The sequence below is a fragment of the Calonectris borealis genome, chromosome 8 (assembly GCF_964195595.1).
Source record: "Calonectris borealis chromosome 8, bCalBor7.hap1.2, whole genome shotgun sequence".
NCBI lineage: Eukaryota > Metazoa > Chordata > Aves > Procellariiformes > Procellariidae > Calonectris > Calonectris borealis.
This window is the reverse complement of record NC_134319.1, coordinates 33,589,759-33,614,222: the sequence shown is the minus strand read 5'-3', so window position 1 is coordinate 33,614,222 and position 24,464 is coordinate 33,589,759. Positions and strand designations below refer to the sequence as shown.

Genomic DNA, 24,464 nt, shown 5'->3' with positions numbered 1-24,464 from the left:
ACAATCCTGTCCAGCTTTGGGAGGTATGGGTCACAGGAAACTACCAGTGATCTCTAACCATGATAAGCTTATGCCAATTTAAGTCTGTGCTGCAACTGAACAGGGCAATCCTGCTTTCCACACATCCCTGCCCCCTTCCTCCGCCTGCCATCAGTAGCAGCGCCACTGGAGTACTCCCCTCCATCAGATTACTGGTTCAACTGACCTCGTGAGTACCCACTCCAGCAGAAAGAGGAGTCTCAGGCAGGCTCCCCCCATTCACCTATATGGATTTAGATTATCATGCCAGCTCAGGAAGTTACATTTCCAGAGCACAGTTTCAAATTAAACATAAGGCAGTATAAAGGCTGCTACCAGAGGGGTCTGTCCCACTTCCCTTACTCTCCCCTCCTGCTTTTGGGACAACTGATCACAAATCTGTAGGGTGAATATGTAAAGCAAGTAACCCACCACAGAAGAATGGGTTCCCACCAGATAAGCTCACTGATTCAGTTCATCCTTTTAGCAGAGCATAGCTAGATATGAGTTAGGGAACAGAACCAACCCGTTCTGGTGACAACCCACGGTTACACTAAATTAGATGCAACACAAAATCACAGTCAGTGACAGGTAGCATCAAGATTTGAACTGTTGTTCCAGGCATCTTTAGTACAGCATGTCAAAGGTCTAAAACCTGTATTCGTCAAAGTCAGTCTACAAAAAGGTAGATGTCTACTCTGCACACCATTAAGAGAGTCATATTCTTTATTCATGACCTGTCCTCCTAAAAGAAAGAAGGAAAACAACCCGAAAACAGATTTAAAAAACCAAAAAAGTACTGATACCTGAGCACCCACTAGTTGCAGCAAGGCTGAGTTCACAGGAAGGAGTTCAATGTCTGTATTGATAGTGGTCTGGTCAAAAGGGCATGCCTTACGGTGGAGCTTGTTGAGGCACATCTTGCAGACAGTGTGGCCGCAACCCAAGCTGATGGGCTTCCGGATTGTTTCGTCGAAAGTCTGTGTGCAAATCGGGCAGGAGAGAAAATCCGTCCATTGTGGAGCTTGTACAGGCATTGCTTCAGGAGTTAATTGACAAGACAAAAATCTAAAGCACAGATTCCACTGGAATCAAAATCTTTGAAAAAAAAAGTCTGTTTGTTTTTAAATATCTTCTGTAAGTACAGACAGTCAGCACATAGTGTGAAACATAACCTAAAAGAAAACAGAAACAGAAAGTTAGCATTCTCTTCTGGAACTGGCATGTGAAATCCTTTGTGCTAGGTAAATACCACTTGTAGAGGTATAGCTGAACTACGAGTGCAGTTCTGACATTAAATAGAGGACTGAGTCATGACTTGCTTTAATTCCAGCTAGTCTCTGGCACTGGAAAAGCCACTTAAAACCATTTCTGCTGTTATGTAGCTTTAAAAAAAAAAAAAAATCAAGATAGTTATCTATCTCTGAAATTGTAAGACTAATTAGCTTTTAGTTTTTATGTTCTCTTTTTTCTTTACAAATGAATAAATTAACATCTAGATTTGCATAAAAAAGGACAATTTTTGAAGGGCTGTTGTGCTTATTCCACTAAAACAATTTTTTCCAGTATTCATTGTAAGCTTTAAATAATTTTGCTTAGACAAGGCTTCATCCAAAACCTCTACCACCAGCAACCTGTCTTCTGAGTTCAGTGGTCTCTGGATTGGCACGCAATGACTCCACGGAAACATGTGAGCCGCCATAGCCTCAAGAAGAAATGGATGAATGGCTCAGGGTACAGTCAGACACCATCTGCATGCAATACAGCTCATTCACAATGCTAGGTAATACTACGTACTGCTACTACAGCACCTTCACACAAGCTGATCTGTACAGAGCTGCACAGTACCACATGGACTTACCCGGTCACATCTCAGTTACCCTGGGAATCTCCATGCATTACTGGGTATAATTCAGCATTGATAAGTTGCCCTCAGTCTGCCCACCAAGCAGTTCCATCCCTCAAAAGCAGGAAGAAATTTCCTAGAAGTCACTTTGGACTGCAAGAGTGACAACTGTTTCTCAAGGACCCTTTTCTAACCCTGATTTATATCACTAATTGCCTACCTAGAGATTATATTGACAGAGAAAGTGAATTTTTAACGCACTGAGAGATTACACAGAAACACTACAATAGAGGAGAACCTGGGAGGTCTTCATTACTTGGTACTTTTGACTCAAAATGCTAAGAGGATCAAATGTTACTGATTATAAGGGAATGGAAGATAAGACATCTCTTTGGGACAAAAAAAAATTAAATAAAAGTAGAACTCCACATGTAAGGAGAAATATAAGAATAGACAGATGAAGTGATATGGAAAGAATCATTATCAAAAGGAAAATTGGTAATAAAAAAACTTCTGATGTCTGGCTTGCTTCCTACCACCAGTGAAGTTAGCAAAAAACAGTGCAGGTCACATAGATTTACTACTGACCAAATTTTGCTAAATCAAGCAGCAAAACAACAACAAAAGACTCACCCCAACCACCCAAATCTGTTAGTTTCACTTTCCCACACACCATTGGCTTACATTTCATACCAAGGAGTGTGCACTTGCTTGCTAGTATCTGTTCAGATAGAAAGTTCTTATATAAGCAAAACAGCAACCTTTTATCAAATCTTAGCTTAAAAACAACCTCAAAATTAAAATTAAAATCTCAATTCTAAGTAAAGGCAAAGAGAGAAACTTCAAGTTAGGACTTGTGCAATTCAGAATCAAAGCATTTTAAAACAGCAACAAAAATCTAATGCTAAAACAGAGACTCTGAAAAGCCTCAGGCTTTTGTTCCAGAATTTAGTGCAATGTTTTTCACAGTTAACGTCATTTTGCCAAGGCAAACAATGAAGAGTTACTAGTTAAGCTTTTAGCCATGTTTCATCAACAAAACATTAAAGCTTAGTTCTAAAGCTAATAAAAAAATTTACTTCTATCTTCAAAAGACAACATACAATGCCACACAGCCACTGTTTACCAGCCAACAAGGAATCAATAAGAAATCAATACCACCAGACAGGGTGGTACGGAGGAAGAGGCACTGCATGTGGTTAACCCTAACACCACCATTGCACAACTAGAAGATCTGCGAAGGTTGTTCAGGGTTCCCCCCCACAAATTCCTTCTTTAGTAGCAAATCAGTAATTTTTTTCATCCTGTCAGCAGACAGCCAAATCATTCCCATTACTACTGTGTCATCATAACCCAAATGAAAACATTTGTATTTGTAAGTTAATTGAATGAGCTAACTGCGTAAAACATCCAGGAAATTTATCTCCAAGCCTTCCTCCCCTCCCTGTCCCCTTTATACATTTTTAAGTAAACCTTGGTATCAAGCATTCCAGCTAGAATCATTCTTTGTAAACCAAATCTACCTTGAAACACCACGAAAATCCTTCTCCAAAGAGCAGTACATAGCTTGACAAATATAGTGTATGTATTGCTGTGCCATGAAATACCATTTGAGGTTCAAAATTTAAGAGCTGAATCATATTGCTTCCTTTCTACCACTGGTATTAAAATATCTACCAACAATTTCCCAGACTCATCTGCAATTCAGAAACAATTTGGCCAGTCTATTCGAAACATTGATTATTAACCAAGCATTAAGGAAAAGAGCAGTTTCTCACTAACTAAGGAAATCTAAAACCAGAAGCTAACTTGAAGCTATACCACCAACACCATCCCAGGCTCTGAACTAGAAAAAAAGGAATTAAACACAACTTTAACATGAGTTAACTAATTAAAAAAAAAAACACAAAAAAAACCAAACAAACCCCCCCCCCAAAAAAAACCAAACACACACACAAACCACAAACAGAGACGTGTTGTTCCTACCTGCACCTCTGGCCACTCCAGACAACCGGCATAATGAAATAGGTCATATTTATTTACAGTCTCAACAGTTGAAAGAGAAGTTTGGGGAGTCTGGGGAGGGAGGGAGTAATTAGGGGCATCCCTGATCCCTTATCAAGGCAGGTCTCAAAAGGCTAGAGAACAATGGAAGCAAAGCTTACACACAAGCACAGCTCTCAGAAGGGTCCTAATGAGCCCAAGTCTGGCACTAAACTGCCAGAATAGAAGGGCACATCACACGTGAATGGAAAACCCACAACCCTGACTGTGGATATGCAATCACTAGAGAGGCACATTTCACCAGCGGGTGACAGTTCCCCCTTACCCATGATGGATTTCTCTCCTACCCCTCATTTCACCAGAGACTGCAGTGCTTAGGTGCCTAAATGCCAGAGGAAGGCCACAGATAGCACTGACAACAGAGAATACAGCTGGGAGAAACCTCAGGAAATCATCTATTTCAGCATGGTCCAACTGCTGGAACAGATGGCTAACCGGCTTGATCCAGCCAACCTTTTCCCAACAGGAGAAAAGAATAGCTGTTTGAGCAACAAACCCTGCCCTGCTAATAAATCTCTCAAGCAGATCAGCACAGAACTGTGGAATTCCTCTGGTCCCATGTAAGATGGGAATGGCATCACAGGGACTGACGGTTCATGAGCTGCGTGCATACAGGCTGGCACCAAACCAAGTACCGTTGCTGCCGCCACAGGTTTCCACATATATGCTCCAGTTTTCCTGTGGATCTTCAATCTTCAGACAAGGAAGCAGAGTCAAATGCTGAGATACAACATAAACGTCTCCCAGGCCCAAAGGATACAGATGGGGTATACACGTAAGAAGTAAAGCCGGGAAAGATGTGCGCCTTTTCGCAAGGTTTGTGACTTGCTATGACCTTGGAAATAACTGGAAACAAAATATTCTCTAACTTCAAAGAGCTACTTTAAACAGGAGAGATTACAAGTGGCAATAAAATGATGGAAACGAGACAGTTTCATTATTACAGACCGCTAACCATCATCACTAAAGAGAACACTTCCTCATACAGGTAAGGTAGAAAAAGCATATTCACACTTTCATGGTACAAAACTTGTTTTTTTTTTTTTAAAATGTTTCTCTCTAGTGTTATGCCAGAGGTGAGCAAAATGCAAAGAATGCAAACATTCACAAAAGACATATCCATTTAAATAAAATCTCCCTTCCCATAATATTATGACATTTTTAAACCCCCCCAATTCGATAATATTTCACACTTGTTAGCTTCCAACACTTTATATGTACACACACAATTTGTGCATGATTGAGGAAAATAAAGATACGCCAAAAACCAAGAAAACAAAAAATAAAAGAGAGACATCCACAGTACATAAATTGGAAGACAAGAAGCTGTAATTAAGAATGAAGATGTTCCAAGAAATACCTTGGATAGTAAATTGGGACCAGAGACAGTTTTACTTCCTTATTTCTGAGTCTGAACATATAAAATATCTGTATGCAAGTCTCCTCCTCCTGCCTAGCCCTGCATAAGCTGGTTTTATCCACAGCTAGAAGAACCTGAAAAAAATTTCTCCTCTCCTCCCCTCCCCCACCTCCCAAGAAATCCTTGAAATTCCATCCTTCAACCCAGACTGGAAATGTAATCAGATCAGTGACCCGTCTCCTCTGGGACCCTGCCAATGCTTCAGAGAAAGACAGGATCATTCTGTAAACCACCGGGACAACTGCTCAACACTTTATCGCATTCCTTACTCTGCTGGACTACAATGCAGAGGGGTAACACAGTCTCCTGTCCAAGCTGCGTTATGTCCGTGATGGCCAGAGCCTTCCACACGTAGCCAGAAAGCTTTCCAGATTCAATCCTTGAGAATAAGATGTTTTTAAAACGCAGAACACTTTGTACCAATATCCACTGGCATCAAGTTTCGCACATGATGACATACGGGAAAACTCTTCTGCTTTCAGTTAAAATTCAACTCCCTTTAAATTGATCGCGCTCTCCGAGTCCTTTGGTACAGGTACCAAGTATATACTGACTTCCCTCACAAACACGTTATTTGGACCTAACGTGTACTAGCACAGACGTATCATGTGCCACTTTGTCATGCGCAAGTTAGCACTGATCTTTCCCAGCAGCAGTCCAAGTAAGTCATGTTACAGTTTAAGGCAGATGACTCAGCACACCTACGGGGCACCCTCTGCCCAGTTTCTGCTGTTTCAGTATATACAGCTCTTAAAAGCATTACCTGCTCCCATGTTTTTACATATCTCTCTATGGCATTTCACTAAGCTTTTCTTAGCCAAGCAATATCATCATCATCTTGACGTTTGAAGAGCGAAATTTTGAATAATAGTGATTTTTATTGTCCGCTTTTAGTCCTGAGGCTGTTCCATTTTTGCTGAGTCTTATTCAGAAATAAAACGAGCAGAACTTCCTGTGACAGTTAACAGTGAACATATAAGTAAGCCTATTTAGTGCAAAACGTAATGCTAAAGCAGCTCCTCACTGCCAAAACAAACTCAGGCTTGCCAACTGATCTGCTCAAGCAAATACAGCTCTTGGCTAATCTATAATTTAATCTAATAAAGAAAATACCATTTTATTAATTCTTTTAAAGACTCTTACTCCTTGGTAGCAACATAAAAATTTCTGAGAAAAAGTAACCTAGCCAAAGATGCAATTTTCTCTCCTGTGGGACTGGTTCTGTGATACATTAACTACTTCAAAACCTTTCTGACACGAGATTAAAAATAAACCAACAACCTAAATGAAATGAACAGATAATAGAAGAACAACTCCTAACTACTCAGGATTACCAGATACCCACAGTGCAATCTACCCAACAACTGGACCTCTCCATACTTGCCTAGTGCCAAACGGACAACACCAATTATCACCAGTGCTTCACAGGACCTATTTAAGTAAGTTTTCCATTCCAGTGCGCTCTATGTAATAAACAGCATTTCTTTGAACACTGAAGTATCTTTCCTCTCTTTCCTGAGGAGAAGTGCAGGACCTAATACTTCAAAAAGTCCTGAATTTCATTTTAGGGAAAAACTGACCTGACAACCCATGAGAAACCCTGACCAGCCAGAAGTAATGGGTTGTTTATAGAGACTCACCACTGTTCTCAAAAGGCACGCTGAAGCCACTCACACAAACACGCCATACTGCCAACTTGACGGTTCACAGAAAAGGAAAAATCATGCTAGCTGTGTTTTCCACATCCAGTTCCACAGAAAAACCTCTGAAAAAGTTAAAAAGCGAGAGAAAGCCCATGCCTGAGTGGAGAAGAGTAGGTACAATAAAAAGCTGCTTACCTCTGCCTGGGGAGCTCCATGAACACTAATACAATAAGCCCAGAATAGTATTTCCGATAGATTGGATTTTTTTTCCCCTCCTGTTTGCTCTCTGAAACTTCGCTGTACACCGTGTCAACTGACGGCAAGTGCTCCAGTTCCTCATTCCTCCTCCGCGCTGCACGCATGCCTGCTCGCATGCACCCTCCCCAACACCGCTGAACACTTGCCCAGAAGACAGAGCTCCGTAACAAAAGAAATTCCCACCCAACAGCAAATCCTGGAAGTTTGTGTGTAACACATGTTCCCACCCTTCTTTCAAAGCTACATAAACATCAACAGGCTTCAGTGGCCATATAATCAGTCTCTTTAAAAAAAAAAAAGATTTAAAAAAATTTAAAAAAGAGAGAAAATCATGAACACCATCAAAATTCTGTCCCAAACTCACTGAAGCTCAGTAAAATCAGATTCAAGATTTGCTTTCTTTTATCCTCAGTAATTTGTATTCTGACTGTGAAAACAAAGGACGAAGGTTATCTAATTTCATGCAAAAGTCTCTCATTTGGTAGTCTGTAAAGTACCTTAGGAAAATGGGGCCACTTAAGGACAAGATGTTATCAGTCATTTGAAACTTCCTGGCTTGTAACAACACAAGGGAAACAAAAAAAAACCCAAACATCATCACAATTCTACCACAGTACCTCCCCAACAGAGGATCTAAAAGCAATTTACAATGATTTAAACTTCACAACATCCTGTGAGGCAAGAGCTAATGTCTTACTACAGAACGGGAAAATGTTGAATAAAGTTATTTACCCAGTATTTCACAGGAAAAAAAACGGAATGAAGCCTAATATATCACTTTATTGACCTCTTATTCTCACTCAACATCCAATCACTAGTCTTGCACCATTAGGGTCATGAACATTAAAAGACACCATGTGGGTAGAGGAAGCTTAAACCTCCCTGCTCATACCCCTCAAAACATACTGCACGTCTCAAATAGTAAATTTTTAGGGAAGATAAATGACTAACTTCATAATTTCTAGTTGATATTATCGTAATTTCTAGTTGATAGTCAGGGTTTCCCATGGGAATATCTAGATGTTATTATACATCCCTTACAGTTTATTTAAAAGAAAGGGGAAGTGACCAACTCTTAATAGTAAATGCTTTCATTATCTACTACCTAGGAAAATTTTTCTACCAATCATAAGGATTCCCAAGCCCATAAATGATTAAGTCTAGGGAGTTAATAGCAGACAAGCATGTCTAGAACATGTTCCTTCCATTTCAAATTAAGAGTTCTTGCATTTGTCAATGCAAATTACTATAACAGTAACACAATGATTAAACCAGGATTAAAATTCAAGGAAGAACCAAATAGATTAACAGAAGAAAGGCAGAAGGCATTTAAAATATCCACAACAGTTTTCAGAAGAGAGACTTCGGTTCAACTGGTCAAATACTCAAGAGCTATCAATCTTACTCTCGAGGAGGCAAGCAAATCATTTGCTTTTCCCAGAAGCAGATACCTGTTTGAGCAGTTGCTTTCTGAACACCCAAATAACCAAAAGAATTGCAGCAATTACAAATTTGAAAACTAGAGCCCATGATCAAGCAATTAACGTGCCCCTGGAGAATTATATTCTGACATTTCTGAGTCTGAGGCCTTTTCCAAGTAATTGGGGAAGTTAAAGAGAGGACAATTCCTTATCCATACGAGAAGACCAGAAAGAACAGGTTAAAGTTTGGGTGTCCAGGAAGACTAATCTCTCCTATGACAGAGTTTATAAAAGAGCCTGTATTGCAAAAAAGTTTTGTTTGGTTAATTTAAAAAACAAACCCCACAACTTCCAGATTTGCTAGTGCTTGCCATCAGATCACCCATGAAAGAAGCCATACTAAAGAAAAACAGGACAAGCTTGTAAAAGTCTTCAGATTCAAGGGTACAGACACACATTACCTCTTGGTGTCAGCTAGAGAAGTCACTCCTCTTCCTTATTCATTCCCTTCTAAGATATTCCAGCTGAACTGTTTGCATAGTTGCTCCCCAGTTGAAGCTAGCAGTTTTAAACTTAGATCTTTATTAATAAACACAGGTAGGCAGAAATGTGGGCGGGCAGCAATTACACAACCAATACCTCATTTTAACTGAAACAGGGCAACAAATCAGCCACACAAACAGCTCATCTAAAATAAAAATCTAAGTAGTGAACTTCAAGAAGAGAAAGCAATGGGAAGTGGGTAGCATTCTGGAGACTGTAAACACTTCAGCTGCATAGGCACAGGTGAAAGAACAGGCATCTTTGAGTTCTAACCTGCTAAGCAAAACTTGTTTTTCTATACACCTTTTAGTGATCTGAAGTATCAAAAGTATCATAGTAGTAATAACATTGGCATCTGATAATGAGAAACCATATTAAAGATCAAAATCACCATGGCCAGTATCATTCTTTTTCATGCAGGAATAATCTAACGGTTACCTGACTACTACTATAGGCGTTTGGTAGATGAAAAGTAAATTTAGGAAGCGAGCAGGGAGATCTTGTTGCCACTGCAATGCCTGCAATTTCTTAGACTGAGATAAGTAGACATGAATCATTTAGTTCAGACCCAGCACTATACAATGAAAGAGAAAGCATAAAAAAACCCAGCCTACAAAAAATTAGAAAGTGTTGCTTGCCACCCACTCTCCAGTAAGAGCTTCTCTCCCAACTCGATTCCGCAGCTATAATACTGCTTTGATGTCAGTGACACTACAGCTACAATAACGCTATCATTGCAATGTGAAACAATGAGACAGAGAAGTGGAGAATTAAAGTCTGGCTGAAGACACTGGTCAAAAACTGTCAAAAAAAGCTCCCCAGCCTCCAACCTACAATACAACCTTTAACAATTCCATCCCCTCCAGCAAACTTTTGTAAAAGAAACTCTCTGAAAAGAAAAAAAAAATCCAGAAATTGCCAAAGCCGGATCTTTTTGCGTGCTTTATGTGCGTGTGCACATGCTTTTTTGTAGTGTACTGTGAAAATATTACTGAAAACGTTTCTTTGATAGACTTACAAGGCTAGAATCGAATAATAGCCTGAAGTTCCTCCCCACCTCCTTCCCCTTATGTTCAAGAGTTAGCATTACACTATTCACTCGCCCAAAAATGTTTTTATTAGTTTTCAAACTACCTAGTAGATTTTAAAAAACCTCAAACCTCATTTGTCCAAAATTCCAGCTGCAATAGTAAGGAAACGTTGAAATACACTGTAAGAGCAGTATTAAGTGAATACACCTGCTACTGCCAAGCATAGGAAAGAAGAGGCTTCTATTTCAAGGAGTCATTGAAAGTAAAATGTAAATGTAAAATCCCGTTTTACACAGAACTTCACAAGTATTCAGAAAACAAATATTTCAAGTGTCCATTTGAAACTTTGTCTCAGAACTTCCTCTCTAGTGTTCCCCCTGCCTCTTTTAATGTCTTTGATCTGGAGGTGGTTTTTCTTGTCACTTAGTAAATGCTGCCCCCATTTTAAAAATAGATGTCAAACAGCTTCATGTTAATAGCTGTTTAGATAACCGTAGTCTCTAATAAAGCTTCAGTTATTCTATTTACCTTCAAAGCAATTTTATTTTGGAAGACTGCACTTAAACATCAAAAAGATCTTTTAATAAAAGCACAAAGTCATCCAAGAGCAGTGAAAACAACTAATGAATTTTTAAAGAAAACTACCGATGTAGTTGCTTGTCTGCTTGTTTTTTAATTCATGAGTTCATTTTAAACGTATTATAATCAGAAGAAGGGATCTCTTATTATATGTTGTATACAAAACAATCTCTAGACCACTGTGATGTTGTTATTTCAAAAGGCAGTGGAGCACCTAGTTTGCTGGCAGATACATTTCATCACAGCAGGAGTTCATAATGACGAAGAAATTCTTTCACCCCCTGAGCCTTTTTATAATTCTATACCCTGTTACATCCTTCTCTCTCAAAGATTTTGAGACAGAATTACTAAACTATATCATCTTCAAGAATGCAGCTCCTCTACTTCAGGCACCTGTTCAATCATGTGATATCATTTCTACATCAGTAAGAAACTGTATGGCACCATCAAATTCAAAGAAAAGATGCACATTTGAAAACAGTTGTCAAAACACTGTTCTGCTTACCACAACACTGCAGTCATAACAACCACTGCCAAAAAGTGGAGATAGGCAGACTGAGGAGTTACTAATAGAAGATAATCTAGGTTTTCCCCATTTCTCTCCCAAATCACAGCTGAAGGCTAGCTGCACTCATCCTGTCTAGAACTAAAAAGAGAATTGTTAAAAGATTAGTGAAAACACCCAAGCTGTAAACACAGACCAAATCATAACCACTACTTACAAGCGTGATACTCGAGACGAGCTTTAACACCGCAGCAACAGAATCTCATCTCTACTAAGACAGCAGATAATAACCTGCATTGCTTACCACAAGCTAACATGGGTTAACCATCTTATCCTTGTGAGGACTGAAACATACAGACTTACGTTTTCGTTCTAGCATCAATGAAGATAGATAACAAAACCTTACCTATGTGGCATTTTCAGTGCAGTTTCATGCATGGCTTACAGTGGGGCAAGTCAGAACTGCTTCTCAGAAAGTACTCTTGTGCCAGCTCTAGATCTGAGACGTGTCACCTACACCAGGGAGCTAAGCCTGTCAAAACCAAATCCCTTTCCTTCCCACATTAGCTTCTAACAGGCTCCAAAAGCTGTTCCAGATCTATTAAATGGTCAAGCAGTCCTGGAAACATAAGGGAAAGAACGGGGGAAGCACAGAAGACGGGCACTTCAAGACGGCCTCTTTTAGCATCAACACAGATTTGCAAGTTTTTAGATATAGTTTTATGAGCAGCTTATTTGGCACAACAAGGGCAACACAGATTTTTAAGTATGTCTTCATTAATGGAAGACATCTCTAAAGTATTGGGTAAATTTTAACTACACATTTAAATGCTATTAAGCAATCCTAACAATGATATGACTAGACTTAACAGTTTGGCATGATGAGAGTAGATGAAATGGAATAAGGAACTCAAGCGATAACAGCCCGTGGAATTGTTTCTTTATATTCCTTTATACTAAATACACCTAAAAATTTTCTATGTTTCAAAAAATAATGCTTCGCAGCTAGATTTACCCAACGTTTCTTGACAGTGCAAGTCATGCAAATACAGTCAAAGCCATCCTTTCAGCTCATCATGGTTATAACACTGAGCAAAGTGCTATCTAAAGAAGATAAAAGAAAGCTGTAGCAGTCCATAACTCCAAGTTTTCTTACTGCTCCTAGAACCAGAGTTGCAAAGAAGCAATCACGTAAATGCTACAATAGCTGATACAAAAATAGCTTACAGGGACCAAACTAAGCCAGACATCCTCCTTTGGCTAGCCCTGTAGTAGCTTCACTGGTAATAATAGCAGGAATATCATGATAAAGAACATAAGTTTCACAGATGACTATTCTGCTTGTTTCCATGACACAGGCTGCAATTGTGTTTTAATAACGTAACCTAGTCTACACTAAAGCTCTGGGAGTCATCCAAGGTTAAGAGGCAGCTTGTTGCAGAAATGGCACCGAGCCTGGACAGTTTCAGCTCTGTTGTAACAGTTGCATAAAAAAAAAATTAGCTAGTCAACATACTATTCCAAGATTTTCTCCACACCTCTGAGCACAGTTTTGTTGTAAAAATCCAAACACTACTCAGCACGGACAAACCTGTTCATCACTTTTAAGTAGTGTTAAATTACCATTCACACAGGGCTTAAAGTCTTTAAATATCAGTAGGAGAGGTCACCCAACTGTTGCTGAAAAGCAGGTTAATTCAGGTACTTCTGACTCAGAATGTAATTGAGCCTCATTTGCTTTAAATGCTACTGGCACTGGGTGATTCAATTTGTAGCACTGCTCAAAAGAGCAGTTCCAGAGGCCTGAAATAGCCTGGGGCAAGGTACTCCTTTTGAATGAGACTTTTCATGTAACCTTCAATTATACGGAAAAAAAAACTTAAATATTTTGCTGCTTTGGTGTTAGTCTCACTTACCTTCCAGATTTATAAAAATAGCATCTTTTCTTTACAGCTTTACAAGATCATTAAAAACAGTACTCGTGGTTTTAGTGAGTGGAAACAAAAGGCTCAAGTCTCAGGGTTTCCATTAAACACCTACTCTTAACCAATAACAAACATCTCAGAGCTTAACCACAAAAATGAAAGCTGCTTTTTTTTTTTCTTTTTTAATTATTTTTTTAAATATAGCAAACAACGCAAGGCAGTCATGTATAACAGAAAAAATCCAGACCTCCAATACCCCATTGATCCTCCAATCAATAATGGATAAAAGCTACATTTATTTTTGGCAGGAGCTTGAATTCAAATGGGAAAAAGGAGTATCTTACTTCCTCTTAAGATGTTTTGAATTATAACCCTAGTTATAAAAGTTTAAAGTTACAAAACTTGAAAATCATCCAAGCAAGAAGGCAAAATATAATAATCCTGGGAAGCTACCTGTTAAAAATCCACTGCCAACTCAATGAATTTTGCTGCTCCGGCCTTGTAAAAACAGCTCTACTCCAGACATGTAATTTTGTCTTTTCGAAGAAAGTTCTCTTATTTACTGGTTACTTTCCATGAAACTTTTTCTAAGTAGAGCAGTCCATGAAGAACAATTTTCTCATTCTCAGTTTATAATGCTAAGTCTTAAAATATGTATTCATCTCTGAAAACCTATTACAACTATATTATAGCAGTATCAGCAACTAGAATGATGTAAAATAAAAAACACATAGGAAACCATCTCAGAGACTCTATTGCCAGAGTTCTATTAGTAAAAAGTATATAGTTCTCCATAGCATGCTGAACTAGTCTACCTTTTTAAAAGCAAAGAGTAAACTTCCGTTAATGAACCTTATTCACAGATGATTAGATGTCACTCATGGAAAAGTAAGGACTGGAAGATACTCAGAAAGAAAATAACACTAGCTGTGCAGTCAAGCATCTTTGTACTTCAGTTGGGTCTTTTAACTTCCACTAATAATCTCCTTCGCGAAATGGTCACAGCCCACCAAGAGCTTTTAATAGGCACACCATCACAGGCTGCTATGAGACTACAAGTGTTTGAGCCTTCACACGCCCTGACTGCAGTATTACCTATTCCAGTACCTTGAGAGTGAATCTGATAAATGTTGTACAGTTACTGCACACAGGGACTACAGAGAAAGCTACTTCTCTCTATTTTTCAAATTTCCTTCTTTTAGAGTCTTAAAATAGAACAGATTCACTTAGCTGCCAATCACACCTCTATTGCTGCAGACCAAGCCAGGGTAAGTGACAAGTAAGCCTTGTACAGGCAATATTTGCATGACTTCATCATTTAATTTCCCTCTGTCTTGTATTGTGTAAGCCCCTGATTAAACAGTAGGTATCTAAATATAAAATAAGGCATAGGAAAAGAAAACTAGGCGTTGAAACCATCTTACCACCCATGCAGTCAATATCCTTTTACACATTCCTGTATTTAGCCACTCACTGTTTTGTGAATAAAAGCAATGACAGCAAGCTAAAACTGAATGACAAACAATTCAAAAAGAAAATTCTCAAAATCTGTAAGCCAAAGCCACCTGTAATAGCACTACTGAAGCTCTCATAATTGCACTGTGAATTATTTTCCTTAATATACAAAATCTTACAGGAACAAAGTATTTAAATCTATTTATTAGCATACTGCAGTCACTGGATTTTCACAGTCTTACTGTCAATTTTCATTCTGTAATGACAGCTCATATACCAGCTTGTCACATCAACATGACTGATTCTATTCCCACTTCTCAAAAGCTACATTAATTCATTAATGTAATTCTCAGAAGTTATCAGATGTGCTTGAAGGAAAGGATTGCTGTCACTCACTTCCCCTTCCTGAAGGCTCCCAATTACTGTCACATGAACTGGCAAATGAACCAGTCTAAGGCTTTCTTTTTCCCCTGTCCTGGGGAAGGGGGTGAGGGGGAAGGACAACTAACATTTTTATTTATCAGGTGAATTCATATATTACTCACCGGAAGACACAGTGGAATGTTTTTTTTTCCCTTCAGATTTTACATAAAAGAAAGTACGCCTGTGATCCTTTTAATACCTAGTGAGTAATACTGACACCACACCCCATTCTCATCGTGCAGTGCCTAATGCGATCGCCACACCATTACACCCTCAAATACCGATGTATAATTTACCTTACCGATACCAAGTATTTCTGTGGACGCCTTTCTTCCTGGTATGTCCTGAAATCATCTACATCATGCCCAAGCTTCAGCTTGACAGAGCTCAAGTTGTTCTATTCTAAACTGGTCTAGTGAAGCTGAAAACCCACATAAAAATGGCTGCGATCATATAATTCCTCCTCAGAAAAACACCCAGAGACATCCCCACCCAGTCCTTGTGTGCTATTTTGTTAGAAACGTTTGACTGAGAAGTTCCACTGAGAAAGGAGTGACCAGAAAAGCTAACTACAGCGCTCTCTGCTTGCTGAAGCCACGTAAATCCTCAGACTTAGAAAACCAGAGGGGAAATACTTCATTTCTATGAACTACAGTGCAGACACTTAACCTAGAATAACCCAACTGATTAATTTCTGATACACCTGGTACAGGAATAAATGCTAAAAAAAAAAAGCCTGAAAGCAACTTGCCAGTTTTGATGTCATCTTATTAGTCCTATTTTTATCCCTTCCTTTTCGCAAATGCTACAGAAATGAGACAGAACATGACACATTAAGGAGAGACAAAAATTTTGCCAAGTATTTCCACCCCCCACCCAGGAACATATTTGGCAAAAATTACAGTGCTCAGTGAGAAGATAAGTCTTCTTAACTCTGACAATAATTAGGAAAAAGGGATAAATTTAGTACAAGTATAACCTACAGAATTTATTTTGCTTTGCAGCCACAAAGCTGTCAAGTGTCCGCTACTAGATCTCTCTTGCTCTAACCAGAAGTCTGCTCTTCTCTACCAGCAGCCCTCAAAACAGGAGGCTGAAAGATAAATGCTACTCTCACCATCCAAGCAGGCCATCAAAGGTGACTTACCACAATACAGGTCCTCAGCCTGGAAAGTACCGACTGGGCTGTGCCTTTTTGCTTTCTGGTAAAGTGTTTAGGAGAGCTTTGTCCACAGCCTTTCACTTTATTATTTTAATAATAAAAATAAGAAGTATCCTGCACTCCGATATTTCTACGTCCAAAGTCACCAGTAAAATGCTAAGCAGCATCACTGAAGGGAAAACTGAAAAGCTACACTTCCCAATGCATTCTGACACAAGTCAGATTATTCCCGATACCTCCAGTTGCCTACTATTATTGATAGGTAGCCTGTTACTTCTACGAAAAAGCAGAGAGATGGATGATTTAGAGGGTTTCCAAACACACCGTCAACCCTTACTTTGAGCACCTTTTCTGTGCACTAAATCACAATTATCAATGCAAAACAAATTATTCATCTCCCTGAAGATCCTTAACACAAATACATCCTTAAACTTGACAAATGCAATAGATGATTCAGAAAAGAAAAAGAGAGGGAATCATGAAAAAAGCCATCTTCAAGTTAGGAAAAGGCTCTGTATAAAGTACAACACAGTAGATAAATGGCATAAAAAAGTATCATAGAAGCAACGTTTCCAGATAGCAGTCACAAGGTGATTTAATACAGGACACAAATACAAGAGACTAACAATGCGCACAAGCATTAGCAAGTCCAGAAGACATCCCTGATGGCTCACACCTTTTCTGCAGAAGCCAACAACAACTGGCAACAAAACAGTCACATTTAAAATAGTCTGGACTATTCCAAGCAACCAAAGTTTAACTAATTCTCACTTTCCTGAATAACATTTTCTTTCCACTTGTTGTATGAATCACCTACAAAGAAGTTATAGCGTCCAGGCTTCCATCCTTAAAGCCTGGTTAAACAAGGAAGACTAAAATTAAAATGCACCATTTTAACTAAAATTTTTTGCAGCACTACCAAGACCTCTCTTTTAATTAATTCTACAGGCGGCCTTTTCACGCAATTAAACAGGAGAATGACTCATAAACAGGAAGGACAGCCTGAGTTGTAGCCTCTGGTTTAACTTACCCAGTCCAATCCATCAAGCCAGTTTAGCCTAACTTATTTTTATCTTTCTCCTTTCAAATTTACAGCGACAGCCAAAGTAGTCACGAGGGAGTGCGCCATGAACAATGCTCCCTAACTTCTCACCAGTTCCAGAGGAAGCAGTGACATTTTGATAGTCCCCAGTAAAGTCCAAGAACAAAGAGTCCCACAGTTGCTCCATGATCCAAACAGCCCATCCTGCAAATCTGAATTGTCAAAGCAACAAAACTAATAGGCAATACGCCATCTCTGTTACCTGCATTAGCTAGCTGAATAACACTGGCTCAGAACAAAGTAAAATTTAAAAAAAAAAATTTCACTTCGAAGGAAAGTAACTAATACCAGAGAACGAAAGATCATTAAAGAGAACAGGAGAGGTGAAGACACCCATTGATCCAGGAAAAAAACATCCTACAAGAAAACAGAGCATTTCAGCAAGCAAAGAAATAAAGACTCCTTACAGAAAAGTCATTTCAAGGCTGGAAAGATACATGGGAGAGTGGTATTTTCTTTGTAATTGCTTTGGTTATTTGTGAGACTTTGCCCTGTTCTGATCTATTTTTGAAACAAAATCCACATTCTCTCGACAAAGTAAGACTACAAATTCCTATCCTTCTGGAGCTGTTAAATAAGAGCTAGTCATTTTCCAGCTTCCAATAGTTTTTTTACTTTAATGTCTACCCACACAATAATTAGTAACAATGCAGGTGACCAATGACAATTTCAGTATTATAACAAACAACTATTTATCAAGATCTTTTGAATTTGATCAATTGGTTCTGTTATTTACAACAGGGTACTTTGTCAATTTGGTATGTTATATGCAAACACCTGAGCTCCTCAGACATCTCTAAAAACAATTGCGCAAACACCATGACTACTTAATTGCTCTAGAAGAGCTCAAGAAATACCTATCTAACCAAGCTAGAAAATACGTCGTACATTAGTGGGAAGATAGAGGGGGGAGGCCGAGACTTGCTTCACAGTATGTGTACACTCCTACTCTTTCTTCAATACCTCCTGTCTGAAGCAGGACAGCACTTCGCCATTTCGTATCTCCTCAAACCACTCAGAGCACTTCACTGTGGCACAAAACCCAGGCTTGATTTTTGTAAAATGAACTGAAATAGGAATTTTAAATTGTGAAATATCACGAACAGAGATGATTGCTTCACTGGACTCATGAGCAGATTTTTCAAGATCTCATGAGCACAACATTCACTTGTAAACACAGGGGAAAATTTTCTACTGAGCCTCCCAGAGAACAGGTTACACTCAGAAACATGACCTAACTATCGTTAGGCTTGCATAACTGCCAGAATTATTAATGGTCATAAAATAATGTTTATGCGCATGCCACAATTTCAGAACGTCATGCAAGCTAATCAAACTCACTTTCTACTATTCCTTTCAAATTTAGTGGCCATTAATTTCAAGGTGTCTCCTTTGGTTCTTGCATCTGGGCACAGAATTATTAAAAAAAAAAAAAGAGGAGGGGCACAAACCACTTTAGTCTTGCTGTACTGTGAGTACCAGATTCATCAGATACAAACACTGGATAAGGAAGTCTTAACACTTTCATTTGTTTGTACAGTTCCTAACATCAAATAGTACCTGAAGGATTTCCATTCTAAACTGATAACAAAAGGAAAGGAGGTGGGAGAACAAACTGGAAGAGTGCGACTTACAAGAAAAGTAAGTCAACAATAAGAGTTTTATTTCACTCACTTTTGAAGGGCATTTATATTACACAGTCACTGTAGTAAAACATGGAAGAGTTACTCATTCAAGCACAACTGCTACAAAAAGGGAAGAGTGCTAAGTCAGTATGAATAATATTTACTCTAAAAACAAAGCACAAGGAAAGTTAAATGCTACTGAACACTGGGAGTGTTCCACAGAGGCTGGTTTATAAATGAGTAGGTAATTAAAACCACCCCCCTCGGCATGGATTTCAATTCATTCACTTTGTAATACCTTCACTGAACCTCACTTTGCCCAAAAGATAGCTCTTAAACTTGAGTTGGAGACCAACACTGCCTGCCACAATTTATCAAAAATAATTAGCTTGCAGGTCCCTGAAGACCTTCAATGCATAATAAACAGACAAGATTCCTGCTACTCTAGTAGCAGTCTCCTTTCAAAACAGTAGAGAAGTTAAAAGTTATAGTTGAAAAACCTTCCAACTTGCTCACCATTTGAACTGAAGTAATTGCTAGAAATTATTTCAGGAAGAAGTTCTGAGAAGACCTTTAGAACCAGGCTACAAGCACTCCTGCTCCATCAGCTGATCAATGAGAATTTTATTATGAACCACAGGTTTAAAAACAACCATACCTCAACCTTCAAAGCTTATCCTGACAGGGTCTGATAAACACAGAAGCATCCTGAAAAATAATGACATTTGGAATGCCCAGATTTTATGTTAAGATTGACAGCCTGCTTTTAAGCAGTAGTTAATTAGATCATTTTAAAAACACCTATTAAACTGGCATAGTAGAAGGATGAGACAAACCAGACTTTCCTTGTCAAAACAAAAAAACAAACAAAAAAAAATCAGGAAACACCTGCAAGATCTAGATTCTCCCAGACTAGCACATTTCAGTTACTTCAGCTACTCTACACGCTTTGTTTCGTCAGTTGTCTTGAAGCTGAAGCACAGTCCTACTACAGAAGTCTCAGACTGACACAAAATGCACCCCCCAAACTCCAAATATTTGTGCGATTGAGAAATAATGCTTTATGTGAAGGATTGAAAAAAGTAGTTTTGCAAGAAATCAGTAGTGAGAGGGATCTATGCAGCAAGAAGAACATGTCACTTCTGGCTATCTTAGTGAGTTCAAGGTTGGAATGAGTAATTGTCAATAAACCTTCCAGCTTTTGTAATGCTGAACTAAAGACTCACCTTACCACAGTATTACCCGTCTGACACAAATACTCTCTTCTGTGTTCTTTGTCTCAAATTACATAGCAACCTCTGCCACAATCTATGTGAAGCAAATGAAAGATCTGTTCCTTCCTTCAGCCACACTTGCACTACTTCTCAGTTTAACTGCATCCTCCATTTCTCATGTTGCAAAACAGGAAAAATTGAATTCTTTTGTCTGTTAAAACAATCCTCTTCCCTTGCTCTTCTCCCTTCTCCTCCTAACCATCTCTCATATGAAGATTTTCCTCCATGTTCCTAATAATTCCTTTTTTAACAGTGTAGCTAACATTGTACAAAATAGGTAAAGGCACTCAATCAAGTGATAAAAAGAGATTTTCTGTATTATTCTACATGTGCTCCTTATGCTTCCTGAGGTCCTTTCTTTTTTTTCCCCTTCTCCCCCCCCCTTTTTTTTTTTTTTGAAAAAAGAGAAAAAACCCAGCATGCTGAGCAGAGGCTTTCATGTAAAAGTCTGCAAAGGATGTCTGGGTCCTTTTTCTATGTGAATTAATGTTAAAGTCTTTAGATTTTCCAAATGTCAATGGCTGGTGCTCAGGAGATGCTGCTAATTAGATCATATGACATTTTGCATCTGCATAATGCAACAGAGTCTCGCTCACACCAAGTTCAAGCTTGAGCCAGAGCCAAGAGCTACCTTCTGAAATCTAACAGCAATACCTACTCACAGTTATTCTGCCAGTCTTACTGCAAACTATGGAGAGTCTGCCTGGATAAGATTTCTGCAATATGTTTCTGATGTATATAATGAGCCACCTCTACCTGCCGAAAGTTGCCCTAGACCACATGTAGCTGCCTTCCTTCTCACTGTATTAGAAAGAAATCTCAAAGAGGGAACAGGGGGACACCCATCACATTTGCATGAAACGCACTCCTCTACAAATTCCAACATAGAGCAGTGCACAACCGGTACTGCTTCTGACAACGTAAGTTTGCAACAAATGATTTAGAAATCTCGATATTTCTATCACAGAAGTCCCTTCCTTCTCCAGCTGGTAGCACACAATGTATTGCTACCATGCAGTAACAGGAAAGCTATTTCCTCAAGCACTCTAACCAGAAAGTCTTTTTATATCAGAGGAATCTATTTACCATAAGCTGATAGGACTTTTGCACCTTCTTGCCCGTTACGCATTTCCACAAATAAAAAAACCTCCTTAGAAATCAGTTAGCCCTTTGAAATCTAACACTATTTCAACTTTTACTGTACTGGTAACCAAGAAAATGAAACCGATGCAAAAGATAATCATCAAGAGACACACTTCTTAAGAAAAACAAGTGGTCAAACTAAGTGATGAGAACTGCACCTAATTCAGCATGCAGTGTGGAATATCTCTGCACAGAAAGGAAAGTAACACAACGTAAGTAAATATTTGCGGCTTGCTTTCTCAGTTATCGTGAGCCTATAGACTTCAGACTGCATTACTGTAATATAGCCTACACAGAATCTTGAAGGTCACACTGAAATTTCAGCTGGTGCAGGATGTTTATATAATGATCTTTCACAACAGAAGCATATTATATCTTTATTCCTATATGATATGGTTTCATATTCATTACCAAGTGCAGTTCAAGGCATTAACTTTGAACTACAAATTCCCTTATGTCTTATCTCTCATGTACTTTGAGTCAGATTTTTTCTTTTTGGCCTAACAGCCAATATTACTTGGAATGCTCCAGCAAACAACCAGCTGATTTACCGGGTGCAGGAAGAAGAACCACAAAATCACAGAGTTTCCTCTGCAAAATGATTCAGTGAATCCACTGGGGAAAAGAATTTTAAACAATAAGCAGGCTTTGCAAAAAATTAAGAAGTTTTATAAAGGGTCATCTGCTTAAAAGGTACCTTATAATGGCTGCTGCATAGCTATTTTGAGATGCTCAGGATGTTTGGGAGCCTAAATGCAGGCGAGTTCTTTCCCTCTAGTTCAGCTCCACACTTCATACTGTTTGAAAGCTACGATTCCACAAGTTCTTTCAAATGGATGAAACATTTTTTTCCAGGTATCCACCATGTAAACCATGTGATTTCTTGGGTGGAATTAAAAAAAAAAAAAAAGGGTAATTATCCTTCATATGATTACATATTACAGAATGGGAAAGGTCAATTCCCCAAGTATCATGAAACACCCTTTTACAGCACTGCTTCATTATGAGATATAGATGCTAAATAAAATGGGATGTCAGTCTTTGCCATCATTATCAAAGGTGACCACCATCAGCATCACCCAAGGTCTCCGAACCACATCTAAAGAAATTAAGTCAGTATTTTAATATACATGCTCACTAAATCTCAGCTTCTGCAATGCTTAATTCAACAAGATTGATAATGGTTTCCACCCAGATTGCTGGTGAATCACTGGCAACATGGCAGAAGTTTCCAAAAGCAATCCTGTTGATTTCTGTTCATCTGCTTTAGCATGACCACTTTCATACAGTAATATACATGTCCTAAGATGCCCATAAATTAAACCCTGACATATTAATGTATGCAATTTCTGGATTCATACATTCATCTGTTCATTGGAACATTAGTTTTTAAAATCATTATCAGCATACAATAATCTCATCATAAATTTCTAAAATATTTTGCTTTAAACTAAGCTAGTTTGGATACAAAGCTGACCAAAAAAAACCCACCACACACCAGAAAACATACAAGTAACTTCCCACTCATCTCCATTAAGGTTACTGTTGCTCAAAAGTGATTGACAAGCACACCACTCAAGTCTCTGGTTGTCAAAACAGACTGCACTGATGGTACCTGCGTTTCTAAATTTCCCTCAAAGCAGCCTGTCAAGCTGTCTGCTTTGACAGAACCTTTTCTAGGACAGGAAGGTAAAGCAGTAAGCTATTATGGGGAAAAGAAAAGGTGCGCCTAATTGATAATGTCTGCTTCTATTTATGTTAGTGGAAACCATAATTTCATATCAACATCATGTATTAATGGACTGAAGAAAGCCGTAGTGCTACCGGTGAAGCTTAGAAATCATCAATAAGGTACACACTCCTCCTAGGAACACTGGGTTATTTACACAGCTATGAAGTCTCTTACTAGCTTCATTTGCTTCAAACACAGAAATATAGACATTTATAGTTAATAAAATTAATGCCCTCCACATCCTTATAAGCCTGAACGGAGTAAAAAAGGTAAGTTTAGGAACACATTAATTTCTGCTTCACAGTATTGCTGTGTTATCCAACAACTCTACAGCTACATGACACGAATAGAGTATAAATGCTGAATTTACCAACTGCATTTCTCTTCCAAGCAGAGTCATTAGAAGATAGCGTTGCTAAACCAGTTACAATGATTAAAGCAGCTCCGCAACAGTCCAGGTTACTTTGAACCTTTTAATCATTTTGGCAATTTTTTTTTCATTTCGGCCATTTTCAATATAGTAGAAACACACAGAAAACAGTAGCTATCACTGGAGGGAAAGAAGATTTTTCATTCATACTTGACTGAAATTAAAAAAAAAAAAAACACAACAAAAACAGCTACTCTGAGGAAAAAGGCATACATGTACGTGGAGAAAATTAAACATTCCCAGCTCCTAGGAGAAAAACCGCATCAGTTCCCCGTTTTAAAACGACACAATCCTCACAATGGCTTTTGAGGACAAAAACTGACACCAGGTCATTCCCAACCACCAAAGCACGTTAAAAAGCAGCTATACCAACACCGCACTCCCGGCAAGAAGCCTTACCCATCCTCGCCCTGTTAATCCAAAGCTAAAACAACGCCAGGGTGAAAAACCAGTGAAAGTAAGCGAAGTTTCTGTTTGGTTTTATCAGGGTTTCTCCCCAAGCAGAGGGAGGCCGGGGCCACCTCGCTCTTCCATCAGGCGCCACAGACAAAAGAGCGACAACCGGGGGGGGTGTGTGTTCCCCCCACACCGACCGCGGGAAGAGGAGGGCTCTGACCTTATTTCTATCCCCCCCACCGCCCCGTTGTTCGTTTAACTGTGCCGAGTGCGACACGGGGATGAGTTCTCTCTTCTTTCCAGGCACGCAAAACCTCTGGAAAAACAACAGCAGGCGCAGGCCACACACAAAAGCCGCCTGTCCCTTCTCCGCCGTAGCCTGAGGCGATGCCGCCTCTCGCCAGTCCTCAAGCCGGACCCAACCGCTCGGCCCTCCCCGCCCCCCTCCGCCTCCCCCGCACCGGGGACG

At 39.0% G+C, this 24,464-nt stretch overlaps 1 protein-coding gene across 5 annotated transcripts in view; it reads right to left on the bottom strand.

Annotated features, from left to right (window-relative positions):
• The window catches only part of RC3H1 (ring finger and CCCH-type domains 1), a 78,629-nt gene that overhangs the window by 53,706 nt on the left and 459 nt on the right, over positions 1–24,464 (bottom strand). For all 5 annotated transcript variants that reach the window (XM_075156915.1, XM_075156916.1, XM_075156912.1 and 2 more), the window contains exon 2: positions 825–1,193. In XM_075156915.1, coding sequence (XP_075013016.1) covers positions 825–1,055 — 231 coding nt within the window. In that variant the 5' untranslated portion in view covers positions 1,056–1,193. The remainder of the gene's footprint in view (positions 1–824; positions 1,194–24,464) is intronic.